We start from the raw sequence: 26,429 nt of genomic DNA, 5'->3' as shown, positions 1-26,429 counted from the left end.
AACTTCGGAAGCGCGCAGCAGCGACTGACGTCACGACGCACACCAGTCAACGCTGCATCCCTTGAGCCTTGGAGAAGGTTAGGCTATGCTATCACCTCATAAATATATTGTTACCAGTAAGATAAAGGACAACATATTTGAGTTAAATAATAAGCATTTTCGTAGTTTACCTTTGTGACGGATTTGAAAGTTAACTGTTCATTTTGTTTGGTGCAGTCAGAAAGTTGTTTTGTGGTTTGTAATTGGTTTGTTTGGTTTATTTTTAAAAATAAATGTGATAAGAGTTTTGAAAATTAGTCATATATCATTAATCTTATCTTCATATTAGTTAAAGGGGTAGTTCACCCAAAAATGAAAATTCTCTAATCATTTACTCGAATTGTGATTGCTGGTGCTGAAGAGGTGCTTAATCACAGACAGGGGGAGCTAAGCTTTGGTCACTACATACTGTATGTGCAAAACCCGGCATGGCCTAGTGATTTTATTAATATCAGTTTGCACGTGGTGACAACAGAAGTGAAATCTCTACGCTGCAGCCTCAATAAAACAGGCAACACACTTTCAGGGGCGTTTTCAGCTTTTTACAGTTCTGTCTGAAGCACAGGTACAGCAAAACAGTGTACCCTTATTGGGGGTCTGGGGACATGCTCTCCCAGGAGAAACGTTTTGCAAAAACAGCACTAAAGCATTTAATTCTGGTGACTTCAGGAGCAGAATTTTTACCTTTTCACAAGTCTTCTTCTTGTGTTGCAATTAATGTAACTACGGGCTACAAAGTACTGATAAAAGACTTATTCACACAACACATCCAGCATTAGTTAAAGTTTCTCAAAATCAACTACCTTTCAAAATAATAATAATAATAACTGCCTGCTGTGGCAGGACCATGGTATTATGATGGTATCAGATGGCAATACAGTGGTGCATTGATGTACACTATGATACTTACATAGTACTCCAATGTTTCCTCACAAAAGCAGTTTATTATTCTTGTCTCCTCGCCAGTGAACCGCCATATGAATGTCAATAGGACCGCTGCGCTAGGCATTATTTTTTTTATTATTATTTATTTATTTATTTTTTATTTTTTTTTTTTTTGCTAACTTTGCAGTTTCATTTGGTAGAAGGGCTCTGGTTGTTATAAAGCAGTGTCCGGGGTGGTGAGTTTAGGGGAGCTTTAGGGGGGCAGTTGGAATGAGTGCGCTTAATAAAGTTTCAACAGTCAAGTTTGCCTCCTTATTTGCTCTGTGATTCATGACAGTAAATATTCCACTTGATTGTTTTCTGTTCTATTTATTTCATTTCTGTTTTTCCGGAACGAGAAACGCTCCAAACGACAGTGCGTGAGCTGTCTGATCGATTCGGGCCATTTTGCTAAACCATTTGACTTATTCTTTGAAGGAATCGACTCAAATGAGTAATTCATTCGTAAATCGGGCATCAGTAGTTCTGATTCTAAACAGGCGACGGGGGAAAATGTTTCTTCATACAATCTTCATACAGAGGATAATCTGATGGCTGTTACAAACATTTGCTGGGGGTGCTACAGGGGTGCTTTGGACTTTCTTGGGGATGCTGAAGCACACGCTTGCCATCCCTAGCGCCGCCTCTGTTTACTCACCCTCATGCCATCTCAAATGTTTATGACTTTCTGTCTTCTGCTGAACACAAAGATTTTTAGAAGAATATTTCAGCTCTGTAGGTCCAGTAGCTTACCCAAGACTATTTGGTGATGGCAGAATCTTCATTCTTCATTATTTACACATGCTGATGTTGTTCCAAACCTGCATGACTCTTTATTCTTCAGAGGAACAAAAAGTTGATAGGCAGAATGTTTGCCTCAGCCATTATATTTTTTAATGAAAGTGAATGTATATATAAAAAAAAGTGACTGAGGCTCAATTTAAATCTTGTAGGATTTAGGGGGATTGTAGTTGAAAATTCAATGTGGGGCAAGTGTGGCCTTGTTAAAGCAGACATGTGGATTAAAAAATAAATAAATAAATAAATAATCATATTATTACCACTAGATGTCGTAGTTGACCTACAGTTAGTTAAAAAGTTAGTTAAAGCGTTTGTTTTATACTTGGTCACTAGTTGAAATGGAACAAAATGAGAACCGCTCCTGTTATAAATTCACTTCTTTTATTTGATTTATTTGAAAATGATAGATTGAATTATTCCAGCATGGAATTTAAAGCCCAGTCGTTCTGCATAAGTACTATTCTTACCTCTGACATTGTGTATTTCAAATAGTACATAAGAACATGTAAATATTTAATATTAGTTGAGCAAGGTGTTAAGAAAAGTTTTTATTGTATGATTTTACTTGATACAATACTTGATACATGATGATATGAAGCTAAATAAAGTTTTCAGATTTTACATGTCCATTACATTTTGAGGGGTGTTAGTGGGTCTAGGGGGACCCGCCCAGAAACATTCAGACACTGGCAGCACTACGTCCTCAGGGTTAAACCTCAAATAGTTTGTGTTGTGTTCAGCTGTTTAGGCTAATATTCCACTCTATCGGTGACATAAGAGTCAATATTGTGAAGGTCACTATGGAAACTCTCTTTCCAGGACTCCCTGTCATAATTCATTTCAGTTTAAGGGAATCCCCTTGGACTGAAGTCAGTTAGGAACTCCCTTTCTTCTTCAAGGTTTGGACTGTTGAAGAAAACAGCCCAATGAGCCCTCATAATGGACCTCTATACTGTATAATCCAACAGCCACAAACTGGGCAAAAAAAAGACACTCTTCTCTTGTATATAATGTATTTCAAACCATCTTGTAAACTGAGAACAGATAGAGTCTGTATAGGTAGTAATATTTAAAATTACATGGCTAAATGTGCAACAATTTTTTATTGTTGAACAATACACAGGTATAATATCAGTTTGCAAATACTGTGTTCCTTGTCTTGTGCATTGCTATGATACGGCCACTATAACAATTGGAGCTGATGTGGAAAATGTGTCTGCGTAGTAACACTCATCTGGAGTAAATATGTTTTTTGTTGTCCACACAGAAATGGAACTTCTTAGTTTTTGGGAGGAGGGGAAGGGTGGTTATGGTGAGTGAGTCATATAATTATACTAAGTCTAATAATGTTCGTGGTGGTTTGGGAAGCAGAAAGGGAGTTTAGAATTACTTATGCTATTAAGCTATGTGTAAGTAAAACATGCAAGTGTTGCATTCAAACAACTAAATATTTTAAGATAACTACAATAATTAAGATAATGACATATATATTATAAATAAATAAATGTGGTGGTGTGTATACATTGTTGTATCACACTGATAAAGTACTTTCTGCTACATGGCAATACAGAAATGTGTCAATATTTTGTCTGATAGCTAGAGTACTGCCAAGATAACTGGAGTCTTTTTGAATCTACACACATAAAACATACAAATGTTGCGTGTGATGTAAAGCTTATGCCTCCAACTGCTACCATTACATCAATCATCAAGTCATATTCATTTTACTATCTACTGTAAATACATAGATTATGACAGCAATAATATTATGAGACTGTGTTCTGTTGAACTATGCTTGTTCTAAATGTTAATTTAAAAAACACATACTGTATTGTGTACTGTACTGTATTATATATCAGACTTAAACAGTGTGGCATTACAGAAGCTACGGGTGAGAGAAACCTTTTGCTTGACACTTTTAGCTAGAAAAATTGACCACAGGTTTGTTACTGTAATTATACATCAAGCAGGTGCTAAGTGTTCTTAGTGCTGGTTTCTAAAGGAAATGTGTTCACCCAGCATTGTGTGCGCGCCAGGCATTGCTCCCAGCTGTAGAGTGGTTGGTATTGAAAGTGGCGACATGCCTTGTCTGTGCTCACAGTGAAGGATGTGCGGGCCACGGCAAGTGTGTATCCGTTGAGCAGTGGTGTGTAGTTGTAAAATGGCTTAAGGAGCCAGCGCAACAGGTCGTTCATCCATGCTATGAACCATAACACCCACACTGGCAAATGCAATGCTCGGAAGTTGAAGGCCGAAAGAAACTGCATGTTGAAGTCTTCATAACTTTTGTATGGTGAGTCATCGTAGCAAAAATAAAATTCCCCTCCCAGCCTTTCAGGATGCTCTCGCAGAGCACGTGCTGCCAGCAAGTGCATCCATGCCACATTTCCTGCATGCACAAGAACACATCCATGCTATTTAAAATATTACTGGGTGGAGCGTATACAAGTAAATTAATGACAAATGTCTTTCAAATAAAAAAAGCACACTGAATTGCACTAATTAAAAAAAATAAACGCATTGCATTTACACTGTTTGCATTTTTTGGAGGTGCAATTTCATCAACATCCGATTGCACCACCTAGTGGTGAAGCATAGTAGCAGAGAGTGAAGACTGTGCATCGGCACTCTACTGTTTTTCCTGCAGTAAAAGGATATACAAGTTTGAATTTCCAACCGAATATTAACCACTAAAATTTTAGAGATCAATTTGCAAAGCGAAATATAAATGGACAGAATATTACCTGTTGAATAACAAAGATGAAATTTTTAACTGAATTTTGGAAGGTGAATATTTATTATTGAATTTTTAATGATGAAATTTGTCAATTTAATATTTACAGCTTAAATATACAACCATATGAAATTGCACCTCCAAAAAATGCAAGCACTGTTAATGCAATGCGTTTATTTTTCAATTAGTGCAATTCAGTGTGCTTTTTGTTCACTTCCATAGGAGTGTGTGGAGTCTTTGATTCCAGAAAAAAATTTATTAACAGGGATAACAATAGTAGCACCTGTAACAACAGTAAAGCCATTAAGTAAATATAAATATTACCAATAAACAACAAAGTCCTAAGTACTAGGTTAAAGTCAAGATGGAAACTATTTTCTGAACCAAAAAGATCTGGGAAGGGTTGCACCAGCTGTGCGTAAGGTCTCACTTAAGTTGAGATGTAAAGTTCACACTAAGTGCTTAGTAACTACTAGTTAGTTTGTAACTAATTCAGTGCTTAATTTGGTTACACCATCTGTTCTTAAGGCAAGAATTAACTAGTAGGTCATAAGCTCTCTGTAAAGTAATGGGTAGTCGCATAATATGACGTTTACCTGTATTGATCCAATAATCAGCCTTATTCAATAACAATATTCAATAACTGTATCTAAAAAGAATCAGGGACAATAAATAAATAATTATTTATACAACAGGCTGGAAAAAATAGACATTTATTCATTTTAATATCTTATATCGTATATATGTTGAAACTTGACACCGTACACAGGAAAGTGCACCGTTAGATCGGGTTCATGCTGAAGCAGTACGTTTTTTACATGATGTTTTCTCCCGTAAATGTAAACTAGCGTAAATGCAACACCATCATATATGTCGAAACAACTGAAGCCTGTCAACCAAAACATGAACTCATTGATGTCATTGAGTCTGCTTTTTTATTCCTTCCATTACTCCAGGTTGGAGGCTTCCATAAATATTTAGTTTATACGTAGGGTTACGTTCTACCTAAATTAAATGGTGCAACACTCAAATATTTAGTAGTGTGTAAACTGACTTAATGCCCATTTATGCCACAACTAGGCTAAGTTGTAACGTACGTATAGCTGGTTCAACCGGCCCCTGATCTTTGACTGTCCATATAACACAAACCCTATAAGCCTGGTCCCAGTATTTAGCTACAACACCTTACACATTGGTTGGTTGGTGGTTACTTGATAATATCATGTTTTGGATTTAACTGTTTTCTAAATGAGTGACTGTCCTATAAATCATTAAGTAGTTATGCTTGATGTGATAACAGTAAATCAGAACCAAGTGTCTGATGGCTGACCTGCATAGACCCGTCCATGCTCTGTATCCCGTGGAACTCCTCTGATAACCCAACCACCTGTCCGGATCCCATTCTTGTAGAAGTCCTTCATGAGCTGATGCTGTTCCCCATAGATACCTGTTGGTCGCAGAGAACATGTGTAGAGAGTAGCTCCTCCCTTTACCTAAACATAGTAAGTGGGAGAAAATGAGAGAGAGATACAGAAAGAGAGAGAAAATAATTGTTTTTGTTTTGTTTTTTGTAGCAGAAAAACTAATAGGATTACATTAGAATACAAGTCACCCAGATGCAGATCTTTTAACAGCATTACAGATTTCGAAGCTTCTAAACACTGTAGAAGATTTATAGTGATCAGTGTGAAGAGAGGCCAGTGAATGCATGGCATTCTGAAACACCAAGAGCAATTTATCTAGACCTCTGTTAGGATTCCAGCATTAGTCAATGCAATGCATTTCTTTCCACTGGGTTTGGCATAGTTCAGTATTGTGCAAAAACTGGAAAATGGCAACTAGGCCAGTGTAAACAAGAAACAAGTTTAAACAAATTCCATCACACGTTCAGGGACAAAATTGCTATTACATGTTTTTTGTTTGTTGTATCTTCATTCTTGAAGATAAATTGTCATTCAATATAATTTATGGAGTAATCTATTAGATGAGTTTAAAGGAATAGTTCGCACAAACATGAAAATTCTCTCATCATTTTCTCACCTTCAACAATATTGTGTAATCTCTAAATCTGTTTTTGTGTCATTGTCACTGAATTCAGATTGTGAATGAGAGATTGTGTAGTACCTTTGTGCCGTTGGCTTCCAGCACCATTCTTTCAGCTGCAGCTTTGGTCTTAGGGTAAGCCATCTCATGGAATACATTATATGGTGTATCTTCATCCCCTCTGTGTCAATGGAAGGAAAACACAGATAGTAAATGGCGACTGATTCTAACATTCTCCTTTTGTGCTCCAAAAAAAAGAAAGTCGTATGGGTTTGGAACAACATGAGTATTAGTAAATGATGACAGAATCTTCATTCTTTTGGGTGAACTATCCCTTTAAGTTGAAGCCAAGATTTTGTCTTTTCTTTTTTTATATATATAGTTGGCTAATGCAGCACAGGAATTTTCCAGCAAAAAACATTTTTTATTATTGTAAACTTAGAAAGGCATGTTCATTGCAAGTTACAGATATTTAACAACACTATTAAATATCAAACACACCACAGGCACCAGATCAAAAAAGATGAGATACAATGAAATATTGTGATCATTACTGACAGCCAGGGAGGATGAAATAAAATCTTGATGCTTCTAAATGACCACATTCCTATGATCAAGGGACTAAATGTGTGTATGTGTTTGTTAGCATATTTCCAAAGATATAAAAGTCTTTGATATTTAATCTGTAGGAGGTAGGAAAAAATCTTAAAACTGAATATGAGTGTGTGTTAGTCGCTCTCCAGGTTAAATGTTAATGTTTGCAGCACGTGGCAGTAACTGAACAGTTTTGCTCTTTGTGTGTTTGTAATTACAGTTCTTTGCAGGGCTTCAGTTAAAAATTTCAGATGCAAATGTGATACTTAAAAGTCATCCTAAAGCTGTAATTTAGATACAATCATAATTTAAAAGATTGCATAACAGATTTTTCTTTGACAATAGCTGATTACTAGAACTGCACAGAAAACCCCCTTCATTTATTACATATTTTGGCTCATTTGATTGTAGTTTCAGCTACCATTAAGAGTGTAGTTCTCCCAGCTGACACAATTTAACATGATTCAATATGTTCCATATATGTCACATATTTTCCCAGAACAAGTCTGCAAAATCTGTCTGAGCCTGCTGATTAACAACTGACACAATATAACACCAAAAAACCACTGATGGGATGCTTTGAGACATGAAGTGCATTCTTCATATAACAAATTGGAAAAGGGCAGTGACCAAGATATAGACCAACATTTTTGGATGTTAAGATAGTACAGAGAGCATTCACAGATTATGGCTGTGGCCTTGGGACAGATATTTCAAGATATGTATGAAATGTTGGCATTCTGTCTGGAATGCTGGCAAGACATTCTGGAATGCATTCAGCATCTGCAAACCCTTCCAGTGAGGTCTCCCACACATGCTCTCAAATAATACCTACAGTAATATTCTTTCAAGTCTTAGGTATTTAAATTTATTTAAGATTTTTAAGATAAACACATATCACTATGCGGAGACTCTTTACATTAAGACAAAGTGCAAATTTTACATAAATATTACATAAATACCTGATAAAAGTATCTCCATTTACATTTGGACCAACCACCTCCATGGAGCTTGTATAGATCAGATACTGAATACCAATTTCCACACAGGCGTTTATTACATTCTCCGTTCCTGTTGGATAACAACATTGAGAAAGAACAAGATATATCAAGTCAGCTTCTTTCAGTTAACTCAAAATCATTCAAACACATGACAAACAGTTAGAGAGGGTGAAGAAACCAAAAGAAACTGTTACTGTCATATATTATTAACTGTGTTTTTAAACAGCTAAATGAGGCTGTTTGTGTTAAAATATGTTGCGGACAGATTTCAACTGGAGATCCAACAGTGGAAAATTGCCTGAGAGATTCTATGTTGCTATCAGCTGGAAGTACCAGATAATCTGAATGAGAATCTAAACAGCATGCATGTTGTTGTTGTTTTGAGTATCTAAAGTATCGAGTGATTAGCGGAAAAACAAAGGTAATCAAATGTGAAGCTGGCTTTTCACTAACTAGACCTATTTAGTGATACTCAAAGAAACAAACTCTGGGGAAGACACAATGCAGATGTGAATGCACGAAACCAATTATATGATATGATAGAACAAGATCCAAACCTAAAAGAAAATTCCAAAAGGACAGTACGTTCTTGATTTCTTTTCAAACCTTGCACTTGTTTTCAAATGTATCATCTGTGTTTATCTGTACCACTGATAAAGGCCAAAAAATATACTGGAAATCCTAAACAGTAAAACAAAATTTGTGTAATCACCAATATTTGTATTAGTGCCCGACCGATATATCGGTGGGCCGATAATAGCCTTTCACCGATATATTGGTATCGGCGTATATGTTTACCGTTATGCACAGATATGAAAACTTTTTTTCAGAACATATAATGCAGAAAACAATGCTTTAGAACTGGTGTCATTACGTAGTTTGTCCAACAAAGAATGCTCTGACTCCACTGTTTACAGAGCTGAATCTGAGCTGACGGTGGCTCTGCAGACAGGGCGGAGTTAAGCAGTCTCTTCTCGGTAAGTTGTTAACTAGTTTGTGAAATACATACTGGAAAGTTAATAAACAATGACCCCATCATTTTCCTTTTTCAATATAACTAATATAACGTTAACCATGTCCCTGACAACCATGTCACTCATGTCTGTTTGCTGTTAGTCAGCTATAGTTTGTCAGTGCAGTAAGTAATGTAGCAGATTGAAAAGTAAACATCAGAGCATCTTTTTGCAGCTCGACAACAATGCGGTGGTGGATTGTGTATGTTGAGTGTTGATTTCACGCTATGCTGTTTCCTAGTTGGTGAGATGCAATGCTGGAAAGTAAATAAACAATGTCCATCTTTTACTTTCTGTGACAACGAGCTTATAGTTAACTAGCTAATCACGTAGCTACTTTCATACATTGTCAGCTGAGTGGAAGCTAATGAGTAAACATGTATTCACCAAACTGTTTTGTTCAGGATTCGCAGTTTGGTACCCCCTTTAACCGAACAATTCCAGTCAGTGCATTTACAAAATGTAATATTTAAAAGTCTGGTTTTCCACTGTTGAAAGTTTCCCCTGAACTTGTATAGCAGAATATGGTGTAACACCGCTGCCGCTGTTTATCTCTTGACTCAACAGGTGTAAATGCTTCTTTTTTTACAACCTGCCAATAATTGACTGGCATTATTAATATAGTCAGCATTTGACTGATACTAAACAGTACTGATGTTTATTTAGCTATTTATTGTATTTGAATTTATTCTTTATTTTAAAGGTCAGCAACTGACTGATACTAAACATACAGTACTGATGTTTATTTAGCTATTTATTGTATTTTTATTTATTCTTTATTTTCTCAGTGTTCATTTCTAGAATTTGTTGACAATGTATAATAATAATGTCAAATATTCTTTGATAAAAATATTTGTTTAAAAAAGCAGCCTTCTGGAGTACTTTTGCATAGTCATATCGGTGCACAGTCCACATAGAAAATTTCTGTTTTCATTCCAGCTCAAAAATGAACTATATCGGCTACCATATCGTGAATCGGTGAATTTTCCCTCTCTAAAATCGGTATCGGTTGGGCTCTAATTTGTATGATGAAAAAGGCTGAAACGTAACTGCAGAACTATGAAAGGGATGAGGAAGATCGTAAAACAGGGCAACAAATCTGTGATAAATGTTGTTTCCACCTGTGTTGTGTTGAATACATCTAAAATGTCAGACACATTTGGAACTTAGAATGGGATCCATTCAATGAGCTGAAGAATATGTGAGTCATTGCATAGTATACTAACCCACAGTATTGCTCATAAAGCCACGTGATGTGCCCATGCTAACGGGAGGTTATTTGAAAATAAACTGCACATGCATACATGTTCACACAAACAACAAGCAAAAGAAGTACCGCCTTGCGTGAGAGTAAATGATGCACTTCCTGTCCACACTGACAGTAAATCTTTATGGTTATTGTAAATGTTGCCAAATGAAAAATGTGGGAGAAACCAAAAGCCAACCAACACATTGTGACATTTACTCCAAAAAAGTATATATTTTTGAGACCGGCAGCATTCAGTGACTCACTGACTTGTGGCTTACTATTGAGATGTGTATTTCATTCCTTTTGGGCTTTTATTTGTATTAATTTCCAGCCTATCTGTTTTTATTCATCAAGTTTCTTAAACCCTTTTCCTTAGCTTACTTTTATAGCTCAAGTGTTTAATTTCTGTACCACTAATTGCTAAAATAATTAATGTTTTCAAATAGGTTTCCTGAATATTACCCCGTTGGCCATTGGTTGAACAAATTAATTATCCTGCCCCAAACTCATGCCATTGGCTGAGTCAGTGTTGCTGTGTCTAGCATATTAAGCTGGGATAAGAGAAAGAGTTTTAACATCAGAAGAATTGAACACTTTAAATCCTTTCAAACTGTAGCACTTTGACATTACTTCTGAAAACCCCTATCTTTTCATTTCCCTGATTTTATTTCTGTAGAACCGAGGAGGGCGGGGCCGGGCTGGAATGAGACACACCCGGTCCCCAATCAGCCTGATGGGGCGCGCAAGGGATAAAGGTGGCCGGGGATGACAGTTCGAGAGAGAGAGTATTGCAGGCAGCTGTACTGTGTGGTTTTTGGTTGTGTGTTTAAGTTGTTTATTAAATTATTATTTAAGTTGTCAAGCCGGTTCTCGCCTCCTCCTTTCCACTGAACCCCCTTACACTGGTGCCAAAACCCGGAGGAGGGATTCCCGTGGCAGAGTTCTCGACACTGCCGTCCACCCAGGGGAGCGCCGCTGCCGTCCGATGGGGGACGGAGTAGCCCGACCACCCGGACGTGGGGAACGGCCGCCGTCCACGAGGCGAGTGGGGACGGGACTCCCCGGCCGCCTGGAGCGAGGGAGCCGCTGCCGGGGGCGGAGGAGTGCCCTGCCGTTCCCCCGGGAACGCGGAGGGGTTGAGAGAAGACCGCCGTCCGCGGGGGGAGGAGGGAAGCTACTCCCCAACCACCTGGAGTGGTAGGGCCGCTGCCAGGGGCGGAGGAGTGTCCCCACGGGACACCGGGAACGCGGAGGGGAGATCTGTCCGCTGGGAGGAGTGTAGAGCCGAGGAGGGCGGGGCCGGGCTGGAATGAGACATACCCGGTCCCCAATCAGCCTGATGGGGCGCGTGAGGGATAAAGGCGGCCAGGGACGACAGTTCGAGAGAGAGAGTATTGCAGGCAGCTGTACTGTGTGGTTTTTGGTTGTGTGTTTTGTTTAAATTGTTTATTAAATTATTATTTCAGTTGTCAAGCCGGTTCTCGCCTCCTCCTTTCCACTGAACCCCCTTACAATTTCTTATTCGTTTTCACACTCACCTTGTACATTGACTGCATAGATGGTCTTTTCAGGGACTTTGTACCAAACATCAACCAAACTAGCTGTGTGGATGATCAGATCTGCTCCCTGGAAGGCATCCTGTACACTGCTGTAATCTGTTATATCTCCCTGTATCAATACCACCTTCACATGCTCTGAGAAAGAGAAAGAGACAAGACTTTTCAATTCTGATATTCAGGCAACATTTATAGGTATTGTTTATCATTCTTCTTATATCTTATGCATAGAAGGATTTTTTTTTTTTTCAATAAGGGATTTCTTGTTATAAAACAGAATAAAAACAATTCATTTTAATTGAATAAACTAAGAATAAAAGCTTGAGAGATGATGTTCAGGCAGTTGCTTTATGACAGTTTTACTTTAAGGGGCCATTCAAACACAGAGCAACAAATATTACAGAACGCATTTGTCTCGAGATGCATTTTTAAGTTGATATTGGCTGTGTCCAAATATGCATACTTTCCTACTATATAAACTCAGCAAAAAAAGAAACATCCTCTCACTTTCAACTGCTTTTATTTTCAGCAAACTTAATATGTGTAAATATTTGTATGAACATAAAAAGATTCAACAACTAAGACATAAACTGAACAAGTTTCACAGACATGTGACTAACAGAAATGGAATAATATGTCCCTGAACAAAGGGGGGGGGGGGGCAAAAGTAACAGTCAGTATCTGGTGTGGCCACCAGCTGCATTAAGTACTGCAGTGCATCTCCTCCTCATGGACTGCACCAGATTTGCCAGTTCTTACTGTGAGATGTTACCCCACTCTTCCACCAAGGCACTTGAAAGTTCACAGATATTTCTGGGGGAAATGGCCCTCACCCTCCGATCCAACAGGTCCCAGACGTGCTCAATGGGATCCGGGCTCTTCGCTGGCCATGGCAGAACACTGACATTCCTGTCTTGCAGGAAATCATGCACAGAACGAACAGTATGGCTGGTGGTATTGTCATGCTGGAGGGTCATGTCAGGATGAGCCTGCAGGAAGGGTACCACATGAGGGAGGAGGATGTCTTCCCTGTAACGCACAGCGTTGAGATTGCCTGTAATGACAACAAGCTCAGTCCAATGATGCTGTGACACACCGCCCCAGACCATGACGGACCCTTCACCTCCAAATCGATCCCGCTCCAGAGTACAGGCCTCGGTGTAATGCTCATTCCTTCGACAATAAACGTGAGTCCGACCATCACCCCTGGTGAGACAAAACCGCAACTCGTCAGTGAAGAGCACTTTTTGCCAGTCCTGTCTGGTCCAGTGAAGGTGGGTTTGTGCCCATAGGCTATGTTGTTGCCGGTGATGTCTGGTAAGGACCTGCCTTACAACAGGCCTACAAGCCCTCAGTCCAGCCTCTCTCAGCCTATTGTGGACAGTCTAAGCACTGATGGAGGGACTGTGCATTCCTGGTGTAACTCAGGCAGTTGTTGTTGCCATCCTGTACCTGTCCTGCAGGTGTGATTTTCAGATGTCGGTCCTTTGCAGGTGTTGTTACACGTGGTCTGCCACTGATAGGATGATCAGCTGTCCTTCCTGTCTCCCTGTAGCACTGTCTTAGGCATCTCACAGTATGGACATTGCAATTTATTGCCCTGGCCACATCTGTAGTCCTGATGCCTCCATGCAGCATGCCTAAGGCACGTTCACACGGATGAACAGGGACCCTGGGCATCTTTCTTTTGGTGTTTTTCAGAATCAGTAGAAAGGTCTCTTTAGTGTCCTAAGTTTTTATAACTGTGACCTTAATTGCCTACCGTCTGTAAGCGGTTAGTGTCTTAACCACAGTTCCACAGGTGCATGTTCATTAATTGTTTATGGTTCATTGAACAAGCATGGAAAACATTGTTTAAACCCTTTACAATAAAGATCTGTAAAGTTATTTGGATTTTTACAAAATTATCTTTAAAATACAGTGTCCTGAAAAAGGGACGTTTCTTTTTGTGCCGAGTGTAGTATTCCAAAAGCAGTGTGTTAATGGAGTAGAGCATCCGAATCCTCAGTATTCATAAAACAGCAGGCAAGAAATACCCGGATGTCCCACCCACTGAGATCCTGAAGTGCACATCCACTGGACACTGTACTATCCCATATTGCCACGGGAGCTGAGGAGACGTCAAATTCAAAATGCTAAATTAAAAAAAATGTCAGAGTCAGGTAGATCTTTTTAACTTTAAGTGCCAGACATAGCAGGAAATCTGTTCCTTGTGGTTAAATCGTAGTTGTTAAACAAAACCAGAGTAAAATATTTTCACAGCTCTTGTATTCATACTATTTGCCTGCATTCCTAAAGAACATACTTTATTTAATGGCCATTAAGTATGTTCTTTAACAAATGCAATACATACTCTGACAGTATGCTAATTTCGGACACAGAAGTTCTCTGACATAGTGCAAAAAGCTAAAAACACAGTGAAGCGTGATCCAAATTTACATAGAAAAACAATGGAAAAATAGCGCAGATAGAAAAAAAATGTCGGCCTCTTAGGTGATATGAACTCACCAAGCACCTTATTAGGAACACCTGTACACTTACGTATTCATGCGATTATCTAATCAACCAATAATGTGGAAACAGTACAATGCATAATATTATGCCGATATGGGTCAGGAGCTTCAGTTATTGTTCACATCAACCAACAGAATGGGGAAAAAATTTGATCTCAGTGATTTCAACTGTGGCATTATTGTTGGTGCCACACAGGCTGGTTTGAGTATCTCTGTTACTGCTGATCTCCTGGGATTTACACGCACAACACTCTCTAGAGTTTACTCAGAATGGTGCCAAAAAACAAAAAACACCCAGTGAGCAGCAGTTCTGCAGATGGAAACGCCTTGTTGATGAGAGAGGTCAATAGAGAATGGCCAGACTGGTTCGAGTTGACAGAAAGGCTACAGTAACTCGGATAACCACTCTGTACAATTGTAGTGAGCAGAATAGCATCTCAGAATACACAACACTTCGAACCTTGAGACAGATGGGCTAAAACAGCAGAAGACCATGTCGGGCACTTGATTAGAACCACAGTGTTCCTTAAAAAAAAGTGGTCAGTGAGTGTAATTATCATATCATAGTAATAATAAAATAAAATAAATTATTAAATGTCTTTCAATATCACAGGCTGCGGAGGACTGATGTGGCTATTAGTGCGTTTTATAAAAAATATAGCAATAAGTAGGCATGTTTAAAAAAAAAAAAAAATTGGTTTTAATAAACAGCAAGGGAATATCTTTTAAAAATGTACTCAGGCATATGGAAAATTCACTATGTGCCTGAAAGAGATTTTTCCTGTCAGCTGGTCAAATTGTGCCTGTTCCAGAGATGATATGCTTGTTAAAAACTATTTCCATCAGTTCACTGTCGGAAAGCTATAACTAAGGTTTTCATGGTAATGGAACCAGAATTCCGAGATCCGCTCACAAACGTTCTTTTTTTTTTTTTAGTAGATACTCTTTGAGTTTCACTTATTTACAATATACAAATACAAATCTGTTATATACAGAAGCAAGGGAATGTAATGGCAGAAAAGGTATGGTATGTTGGATAAATATAAATAGGCTAAGCTGTGTATTGCTCAGGAAGTTTCCTGATGGCAACTTCTTAATGGTCTAATTGTTTCTAAACAATCTTCATACTGAGTGCACATCACTGATATTCTTGTTGACAATGACAGTTATGCACACAGGAAATAAACAAAGTCAATCTTTCTCAATCCACACAGTGGAAGCTAAAACCTCTCCTTTCCTGGTAAACTGATTTTATTGTTCTCATTCTTGCTTGCCATTGATTTGTCATAATAATGAACAAAGATCTTCATAGCTATTCTGCAAAGATTAAGGCATTCCAAACCTCAAACAATTACGGCTTCTTTACTGCTCTAAAGGCAAGCAATAATTATAGTGACTGAAACACCAGAGGAGCAGCATAGCAGCAACGATGTCAACATAATCGCCATCAATGGAGCACCAGTGGAGAGAGTCAGCAGCTTCAAGTTCCTGGGTGTCCACATCACTGAGGAACTCACATGGTCCATCCACACTGAAGTCGTTGTGAAGAAGGCTCATCAGCGCCTCTTCTTCCTGAGTCAGCTGAGGAAGTTTGGAATGAACCGCCACATCCTCACACGGTTCTACACCTGCACTGTAGAGAGCATCCTGACTGGCTGCATCTCTGCCTGGTACGGCAATAGCACCGCCCACAACCGCAAAGCACTGCAAAGGGTGGTGCGAACTGCCAGACACATCATCGGAGGTGAGCTTCCCTCCCTCCAGGACATATATACAAGGCGGTGTGTGAAAAAAGCTCGGAGGATCATCAGAGACTCCAGCCACCCGAGCCATGGGCTGTTCTCACTGCTACCATCAGGTAGGCGGTATCGCAGCATCAGGACCCGCACCAGCCGACTCCATGATAGCTTCTTCCCCCAAGCAATCAGACTTCTGAACTCTTGATCTCCCACAATCAAAATACATCAGCACTGCACTTTATTACTCTTACTTTTATATCTCACACCGGACAGTCATAAATTATATTATTATTATATTATATTCTCTCTTAACAACTGACTATCAACTGACAGCCTGAATGTCAATACAGTACATTCTATATATACTACTATATATACTTTTTTATATATTTTTATTTATTATTTTTATTGAATAAAGTGTATCTATATAGTGCGTATTGTATACTGTACAGTGTATGTTATTATTTGTATATTGTTGAGTGTAATTATGTGTATATCAGATGTTTAAATTGTGCTGTGTTAATTTGATGTTATTGTAATTGGTATATGTCTCATCACAGTCACGACTGCTATGTTGATCGGAACTGCACCCAAGAATTTCACACACCATTGCACTTGTGTATATGGCTGTGTGACAATAAAGTGATTTGATTTGATAATCCTTGAGTAACGGTGGTTTATAATCTTAAACAATATCATAAATAATGTCTGCCTAAGAGCAAACGCTTTGACAAACAGTCACAGAGATTCATAAACATGTAATTTTTACATGTTCACTGTGCCACTGGGTCAATGTTAACTTCTGAAAAGAAGAGCTTATATAACCTCTTACTTTTGCCATTTGGACTGTGACCATATGCTAAGATGGAGAAGATTTTAGACATCTTTGTGGAGTTAATGCAATTTTCCCTCACTGGCCCCCACTGAAATCAATGGAAGCAACTTTTGTGAGAACAACAATACACAAAGGCAGGACAGTGGATCCTGCGGAGTATGTAACAAACTCTGGCTAGTAAAGAACATTTAATATGCAAACTGGAACCAGCTTGGAAACCTCCAAATCTAACTTCCAAACTTTTTATTTATTTCTCAGGCAGATTACATAATGACAGTTAACAAAATGACACCAAATATTTCAAAAAGGACATGTGCCGCAGCTAAGCAAGTTGTCAACTCACAGCTATGCTGTTCATTTATCAAACTGATTTATTAATTAATAAAACATTATAATTGTTGTACTGCTGAAATGAGATACTCTAAAATATAACACGATGAGAGATCTGACTGATATGAATTGTTCAATTATAGTGCATTTAACGATTATTGTCAGTTGGTGTTGCTGAAATCACTGAATAAGCTCCCTTTGTGTCGAGCAGATCATTGGATGGATGGTGCATTCTGGACCCTGGTGGTGAAAGAGGAGATGAAAGGAGGGAATTGGATCGGATGGAAGTGACTGATGTAGGTTGCCCTGACCTCGCAAGTGCCTAAGCCCAAATATGTTCAACAAAGCCAAGGCTGTCATCACAGTGACGTGAATGAATGTTTCCATTTCCTCTGTCTTTTCAATGTCCTTTCAGTAAGTCCCGTTCTGAATACATTTTTCTCGTTCTTTCCTTAATGGTAACAACAGATGTTTCCACTTTGATGCACAGTAAGGTCTGTATCACGGATATTTACATATGGGTCAATGATGTGACGCCCTTTTGTCTTTGTCATGACTCATGATATGTTGAGTTATTCATCAACAATACATTAAAAATGAAATTCACACAAAATGTTTAACTGAATACACCTCTATAATGATGTTTTCAATTTCTGAGTCCAAAGTCATTGTTTTTATTTTTTGAAGTGGTGTAACTGTCTGTAGCCAGGGGAAAAAAAAAAAAAAAGGAAAAAAACCTGAAATTATGTTGCCATTATTATTATTATTATTTTTTAAAGATGAAAAAAAAAGCAGTGATATATCACTGCTTTTTTTCTTTCTTTATATTTATATTATATTTAAAATATTATTAATATTTGCAAAAACTTTTGTCCACCAAATCAAAGTCAAGTGGTGTAACCAACATACAGGTAGCCATTCTGTTGTCATGTTAAATATCATATATTTTGATATTAATAAGGCTCATTTTGTTCAGGTCAAATGGAGTAACCCTAAGAAAACTTGATATCCGTGACTCAAAAATCCATGATATTTGTACAAAAAAATAAATAAATCAATCAAGTTTACACTGAAATTTTTTTGAAAACCACTTTGAAATGAATGATTAAGTTGTATACACACGTGTATTCAAGAAGCAATTAAAGTATTTTAATACATTTTACTTGATGGTTACACCACTTGACATTTTCATTTTATTTAATTTTTTTGGTATAAAATGTTTTTCATAAATGTATGACACCAACATGCACACAAATATTACATTTCTACAAACTTGACACATGTGTTTCACCTTTTTTTTCCATCACCTCGGATAACGTTTGTCATAGTGAACGACCCATAATGTACATGGTGAATCACAGAGATAGAAGAATACATATGTGACGAAAAATAGAAATCATATATATATATATAAAATTTAAAAAAGACATAAAAGCAAATGAACTACAAAGATGACCAAAATGCACCCTCACTAGGTGCGCACTTCACTAGGATTTGAGACGCAATCATAAACGTAGCCTAACATTCTAGTCTAGTATAAATCAGTATGCATACAAGGCAAACAACAGAAAAAAATAGTTCCAGTCTTACCTGTACTGTGACTTTGAAGATTTGGGTTAATGTGTCTGTCAAAAAGCCTGATCTCCTTAATATTTTCTTCTTTTTCCAACAAAACTCGCAGCAGGTGCTGTCCGAGAAAACCGCACCCTCCAGTTATCACATAGGTTAACTTCGACTTTTCATCAGACATATTTGTACACCGTTAAGTCTTCTCCGTTGATTGAAGTATTTATCCGTCAGTGTTGCTTGCCGTCGTCAGTCAGTTGTTCACCGAATGTTCTGCGAGCACAAAACAAAAGAACGTCAAAAGTTCAGCGTAATAAGGGCTTAGAGTTAAAGAGGAACAACTAGCTGAGAATGCACAAGACGCTAGACAGTTCATTTCTAGTTGACTCTGAGTGTAGAGAGGAATATCAAATGTCCCTCCTCCTCATCGACTCGTGTTTAAATTGCCCATGTGGGTCCCACCTATCAGATATAGGCTAACTCTTAAAATAATTATATATAAAAAAAGCATTTCTTACCTCACACTCCTTTGGGTAGTTTCTTTAAACTTGTTTTGGCAGGAGAATATTTCACTCATAAAAGTGAAATATTCAGGGGGCAATGATTAGATTTCTATATGAGCAAGACTTAAATTATACAATCTGTGATAGACCACAAAAAAATGACAGACAGAGATACTGATAAACTGAAAATATGGAAACCTACAGCTCTCTCCCTGATTTGCCACCCTTCTCATTGGTCATCATCACTGTTTTCCAGTTGACTTTGTAAATGCTCACTCAGACAAAAATAGCACAATGGCTTGTGTCTACTTGCCAATACCCCTGTTTGCACAAATGCCATCTCAGTTCATAATGTACAAGCCAATGACAAGACATGAATTCAAAGTCATGCAAACAGTCAAAACTAGTGATACATTCTGATCTAATGACGGTATCAGGTTTCCTTATACACATTGTCTGATCAAAACACTATATGTGTGAGTCAGGTAAAAACAAGACTTAGTTTAGACAGTTAATATATATGTAGACTGTTTTGTCTTATGTGGACCAGATAGAATAAAGCCTGCTGCCACAAAAAATGAACATAATGACTCTCTAATCACAAATCTGTCAAGGACAAAGCCATATCAAATATGCATTAACACATTTTACCTGTTGAAATATCACATTGACCAGGGTTGGGGAGAAACGGAATACATGTAACGGGATTACGTATTTAAAATACAAAATATAAGTAACTGTTTTCCACTACAGTTACAATATAAATCATTGGTATTTAGAATACAGTTACATTCAAAAAATATTTTGATTACTGAAGAGATTACTTTGTATTTTATTGTCATTTGTTTCATTTAATATTTAGTCCTTTCAGATGGAAAACATTTATACATATAAATGATGTGATCCAAAGTGCATTTGAACAGCAGTGAAACACTTTCTTATGATGTGTTACATTCATACGAGCAGACAGAGAAGTTTGAAGTAAGTTTGGAGCAGAGCTACTGGAACAATGTTTCCCCTCAGTATATTTAAAAAATGCACATTTGTCCTTCAAGACATGGAGTAAAGAATGAAGAAACAGAGTTGGCAGTTGCACGTTAGATTATGGTTTTGGCACAATAACTGTCATAATTCTTCTCTTTGCATTACTTTAACACTGCATGGCACAAATTGTTCACGAAAGGAAAATTAAGCAAGAGAATTTGCAAAGCAAAAACCATTTAGCAGTTGGACTGTTACCAAACATCTTTCATCAGGGCAACAGATCTCAGTGAAACTCGACTTAAGAGCTGGAACATTATAAGCAAAGGACACTTAAGCACCTAATAACCTCTCAGAGCCTTCTTTTTAAAGACTTTGGACATTGTGACCAAATTCAAGGCCAGTTAGAAAAGATAAGCTGAAACAATCAGTCATCACAGTCCTCAGGTTGATTTTATGAGTGCTATCAAAAAACATGTACTGCTGAACATGCCCTAGCGCAGCCAGTTTGGACAAGTCAAGAAATACTGTACATAATTTGGACTTTTAGATACATCGTTTTTTGGACAGTATCGCTTGGCAGTTTGAAAATTTTGCTATCATCTTCTAAGTTATATAGACTTGAATTAGCCTCAGCTATTTTAATGTCAATAAAAAAACAAATTTACACTTGTTTGCAATAAAGGCTACTAACCTGTTATCACACATACATCACCCAGACGTCTACTTGATGTGTGTGTTTACACCTGAAAGACGTTTTTTTTTTAGGTTGTTTGCTCATCTGCAATATGTCTATAAGACATTTCCTCTCGGATGTCAACAAGATAAATAGCAGATGTCTTTGAGACGTTTATGACCAAGAATGTTTGTAAATCTGATCTTTTTAAGATGTAACTATAACTTTTGACCCGATATCGACACTATATCAATATAACCCCCCTGGGGGCCTTTTACCCCAATGGAGGGGGCCTTTTACCCAGATGAAACGTTATGAAATGTTGAATGTGAATGACATGAACAGGAAATGATACACAAATTCTGAAGTGGCTATTTGTCATTGTTTGCAGATTTTGCATAAGTTGACAAATTTTACCCTACAACTACAGCCCATATTTCTACACCATATCACTATAACCCTACCCAATGTGGGGGTAGATGGCCCCCCTTTGCCACAATTTTATAAAATGAATTTTAATCAAAACAACCTACCGTTATTTTTTTCACACAGATTATGTTGCTCCATCAATATTCAATAAAAATACACTTATTTTTTCAAGCTTGGTACACATGTTCTTTGCAATAAGAAAACAGCCCATTTTCCTAAGGGGATGTCTTTAGCCCCATTGTACTATTCTATTCATAAAAATCTACAGCACAAGTGGGACAGAACATTTTATTAGGTTTGGGCATCATTGTAAGGGTCAGGGTCCAATTAAGAGGTTGCGGCTGTTTATTTTTTTATTCACTTGGCAATGGATTTGCAAATAAGCAACAAACTGCCATAAAAGTATTCATATTGTAATATGATGAACACAAGGGCAGATTATGACTAGCAAAGGCCCCGGGGTCAATATTCTTTTAGTAACTTTTCTTAAAGAGAATGTACCATTTTAATGTTTGTTATACATAATGTAAACTCAATGTAAATACTACAAATTATGCTTACAAAAAACAAGCATGTAACAAAATGTGTAATAAATGTGTAAATGTGCATATATTTAAAGGGGCAATAATACATTATGAAATATTTTAACTTCATCAAACACTAAATACTGAAGAATTTAACAATAGGCTCTTACAGCATCTACGCATGGGTTTGGTGAAACTTGGCAAAGAGTTCAGGCAGTTCTGGCTCGTGCTGCTATATCTTTTCTAACTCATCTGAATGATGAGGTGCGTTCCATTCAGGAGTGATCATCCATATTCCCTATTTCCTTTAAATTCCTCCATTGTGAGAGCTTTGAAGGGCTGAAAGGTTTCTTGCTCAAAAATTGTGGTCTTTTGGTCATTTTATTGTAAATTCTGTTTGCAATGACCCTACAGCTTGGCTACCATTATTATGTGAAGTCATACTTTATGCCAAAATCTCCTAGACTACATTACATGTTCATGATTTCAAACTTCAAATGTCAAAACTTACAAGCCCTTTAATCTGTTTTAAGATGCTCTCTTCTTTCTTTTCTTTCTTTCTTTGTCTTACTGTATGACCTGTAAAACGTTTTAACTTAAAGCATTTAAAAGTATTTCAAACTTTTGTCAAACCAATATTACAGGTTGTCTCAACAAACTTTGTGTAGTTTAATCAGTACTTTTGTACCACACAAAATAAAATATCAATATCTTCTTTTTCCCAATCACAAAAAAAATTTGTGCATCACAGTATGAAGGTAACCATTAAGGAAATTATATTACAAGGTCTTCTACTTCCAAGAGCATGGACACTTTCACCAGGAGGCAGTAGAAATCTATCACATTGCATACAACAGGGTTTTCAGCAAAGTTTTGATCATGTTGATGATGTAGAGGCTTTAGAAAGTCATGTATCAAATATGATATGCATCATAGGGTTAAAGAGTGGCTCAAAAAATGTAATTTGAAACAGTAATGCAAAAGTGTCCTATAACAGGGCTGGGGGTCCTCATAGTCAAAGAGCCCTATTAAGGGGGCCTTGTATAAGCTGTGGGGCCCACATATTCAAGCATATATTAAACATTTGTTTTCAAAGTTGATAGGCAGCGAGACCTTACAGCCCAGGGCCCCTGGGCACTGGCCCCATTGGCCTGGTCCGTAATACACCTATGGATGAACATAAACTTCAGCATTTAAAATTACGAAGCGTTTGGCACTGGGAGAAAATTCCTAAGTAATGATTGCATACAGATGCAATCAAAATTATTCAAACTCCCTGACCAGCAATACATTCTGGTGATGTGAATTAAAACACATCAACTGAAACCTCAGTAAACAAAGTAAGTTTTAAATACACATTTGAGTGATTTTGAGAACAAAGAATTCAGTTTACCCAAATTTTAAAATAAAATAATAACTAATTCTCTCCACAAATGTCATGTAAAAAATATTCAACCCCCAAAGTCAATCATTTGTGGAGCATTCTTTATCCTTAATAACAGCAAATAAATGTTTCAGGTAAGTGTTCTCAGGCTTCGGACACCTCTCTATTAGAATTTTTACACATTTCTCCTGAGCAAAATCTTAAAGCTCATTGACATTCTTTGGTTTCTGTACTGCCACTGCTTCCTTGAAATCCCAACAAAGGTTTGTAATGGGATTTTAATGATGGACTAAAAGGGCCATTTAAGGACATTCCACGACCTATCCCTGAACCAGATTTTGGACAACTTGGATGTATCCTTGGTGTTATTGTCTTGCTTGAAAGTCCAGTGATCACTGAGCTTCAATTTACACACTGAAGGCATCGCATTTTTCATGCCAAAATGGCCTGATACCTGAAAGAATCCATGGTGTCAGTCACATAGTCAGGATAGCTGTTTCCTGCAGCCGCAAAACACCCCCATAACAGGACTGACCCACCTCCATGCTTGACTGTGGGGATGGTGTCGTTCTCGTCATCACCTTGTCATCTTACTCCAGACGTATTGCTGACCCATGGGTCTAAAACTCATTTTCAGTTTAGTGTCATATGTCTATAAAACCTTCTTCCAGGACTCCACAGGTCTTTCTTAGTTACTTCTTGAATATTCAAGTCAACATTTCCCTCGGTGAAGTTTTGCTTTCTTCCACACCCCAAGAAGGTTGCTGTTGTACCATATTTAAAAATTTATGAATGGTGCTGCCAACTTTGTCTATTGGAAATTGAAGTGCCTTGGAAATGTACTTTTAGCCATGACCTTTCTTGTGTAATGAAATATTCTCCTCTATTAGCTTTTGAGACAGCTTATTTTTAATTGCATTTTTTGCATAGAAATACATTTTTGCTTACAACGCTAAACTTAAATTTTAAAACTTAAATAAGTGCCATTGCAGATTGATGACTTAATTTTGTTTTAAAACAATTACTTGTGTAGCCTTACATATTTAAGAAACAGCTACATGCAACAGGGGTTGAATAATTATGACATGGCTGTATTTAAAAAAAAAAAATCCTGCTTTTTAGAAATATTAGGTTATATATTCACACTATGACTTTGAATGTGTCACTCAACTGATATAGATGTAATGTTTAAAAATTCTGGGTCATCAGAAAAGCTTACCTTTGTAAATCCTTACTGATTTGGGGGGTTGAATAATTTCGATTGCAACTGTATGTGGATTTAAAGGCGCTGACTGTAAGCTATTATTTCATGGAATGGTATGCAGAAAATTTTCCTTCTTGAAAGCTATTGCTGAAATAAGAATCCTAAGATATCTCACTGGTGGTGACAGCACTAGACACTAGACTAATAAACAGTAAACAAAAATGTGACCACGGCACTTTAATGTGCTTTCTGCCTGTCAATAATTTTTGCACATTCTCATAGTTGAAGCGGAACATTCAGGTTTAAGGTCATTTTCAGATTCATAACAGTTTAATTAATATTTGTTTGTGTTAACAAATGTAGGGTACAGCGGGGCTAAAGGTACACCTAAAGGAAAATTAGTTGGTTTTTTTCTCGTCACAAAATGCATCAAGATTCAGGAAATACATTCCTTTTTATTGAATATAGATGGAGCAACATAATTTGTGTGAAAAGAAATAACAACAGAAGATTGTTTTGAATAAAATTAATTTTTTTAAAGGTGGCAAGGGGGCATTTTACCCCACACCATGGGTAAAAGGCCCCCTCAATTGGGGTAAAAGGCCCCCAGGGGGGTTATATTGATATAGTGTCGATATCGGGTCAAAAGTTATAGTCCACAATTTGTCAACTCATGCAAATACTTTTGAGACATCAAGATGCTTTTTTGAAAAGGGTGCATAATTTCAATCACATTTGACATTATATATATATATATATAGAGAGAGAGAGAGAGAGAGAGAGAGAGAGAGTGTCACCTTGAGCAAAATTTAAAATGATAAATAAGTATTTTGTCTCAGAATAAATGTGATAATTTCCAGGATATTTATATTGTATTTATTTACATATTTGGTTATCCACCGTGTTTACAAAATGCGGCTCAAGACCTGCTGACAGGACAGTTCACCAAAAACCTTTAGCGGTGCGTCAGTGACTCACGAAACCCACAGCCCAGACCAATACATGACCCGACTCTTTCCTTTCAGGTACAGTGCTAACTATAGTAATGAGAGTATTACATAACCCTGCTATTCAGAAAGGATGACTGACTGACAATGACGAATACGTTGAGAGTCAACAGTATTTATTATTGGAAAGGCGGGATGAATCAATGTTTCTCGACAATGACATCTGTATTTGCTGTCCTTTACAGTCCACCATCTGAATCTATACCCAACCATTTAGAGTGGTTTAGAAAACATTACACTCACATTTAAATTAGTTGTTGCCGTATTGTTCACATGCGCAGACTGGTTGGAATCCGGGTCTCATTTCCTCTGCACACTGGGTACTGTGCTTAGAAAAGGAGCCCTTGTTTCAGTTCAGTGGTATCTTGTTGTTTAACAGACATCCTTCAGGGGTTCTGAAGTAATCTTACTTGACTTCTGTGAGGGACCGTTGTATCCAGTCCATGGCCCCTAAATGCACTTGACTCAGAATGAGGATGCAGAAACTGTGTCACTGTGGCTATGTTCCGTCAACAGTGGCATCTTTTCATGTCTGTTGAGAGTTTACCAAGAAGTAGTCACACGTTGCACACAAATGTTTTTCTTTTCATATCAGCACTATACTGTGAAAATAAAAATAGCAATTGTTCACTATAAGCTCGCCAAAAATAGCTACTTGCTTAACCCCCTCTCTTCCTGCTCAGTAGTGCAGTATTCTTATTTTCTTGCTTTATGTATGTCATTATTGTCTTTAAAATAACGAGAATAGTAAATATTAATAAACAGCAGCTTAACCTTGCCTCAG

The 26,429-nt window shown here is 37.5% G+C and overlaps 1 protein-coding gene across 2 annotated transcripts; it reads right to left on the bottom strand.

The window, feature by feature from the left end:
* Positions 1–2,128: 2,128 nt before the first annotated feature.
* On the bottom strand, positions 2,129–26,257 carry LOC127452320 (3 beta-hydroxysteroid dehydrogenase type 7-like). 2 transcript variants are annotated; one of them, XM_051717722.1, is made up of 7 exons: positions 25,889–26,257; positions 18,962–19,210; positions 11,937–12,092; positions 8,098–8,206; positions 6,623–6,722; positions 5,829–5,991; positions 2,129–4,153 (listed from the first exon to the last, which is right to left on the bottom strand). In XM_051717722.1, exons 2-7 carry the CDS (start codon positions 19,119–19,121, stop codon positions 3,738–3,740), a joined length of 1,104 nt encoding a protein of 367 aa, XP_051573682.1. In that variant the 5' UTR covers positions 19,122–19,210; positions 25,889–26,257; the 3' UTR covers positions 2,129–3,737. The 2 variants fall into 2 exon arrangements, with proteins under 2 accessions (XP_051573682.1, XP_051573681.1); XM_051717721.1 differs by lacking the exon at positions 25,889–26,257 and adding an exon at positions 19,456–19,699.
* Positions 26,258–26,429: the final 172 nt, after the last annotated feature.

This window comes from Myxocyprinus asiaticus, chromosome 14 (genome assembly GCF_019703515.2).
Source record: "Myxocyprinus asiaticus isolate MX2 ecotype Aquarium Trade chromosome 14, UBuf_Myxa_2, whole genome shotgun sequence".
Lineage (NCBI taxonomy): Eukaryota > Metazoa > Chordata > Actinopteri > Cypriniformes > Catostomidae > Myxocyprinus > Myxocyprinus asiaticus.
Note: the sequence above shows the minus strand (reverse complement) of the source record. Positions and strands in the feature narration are given on the sequence as shown.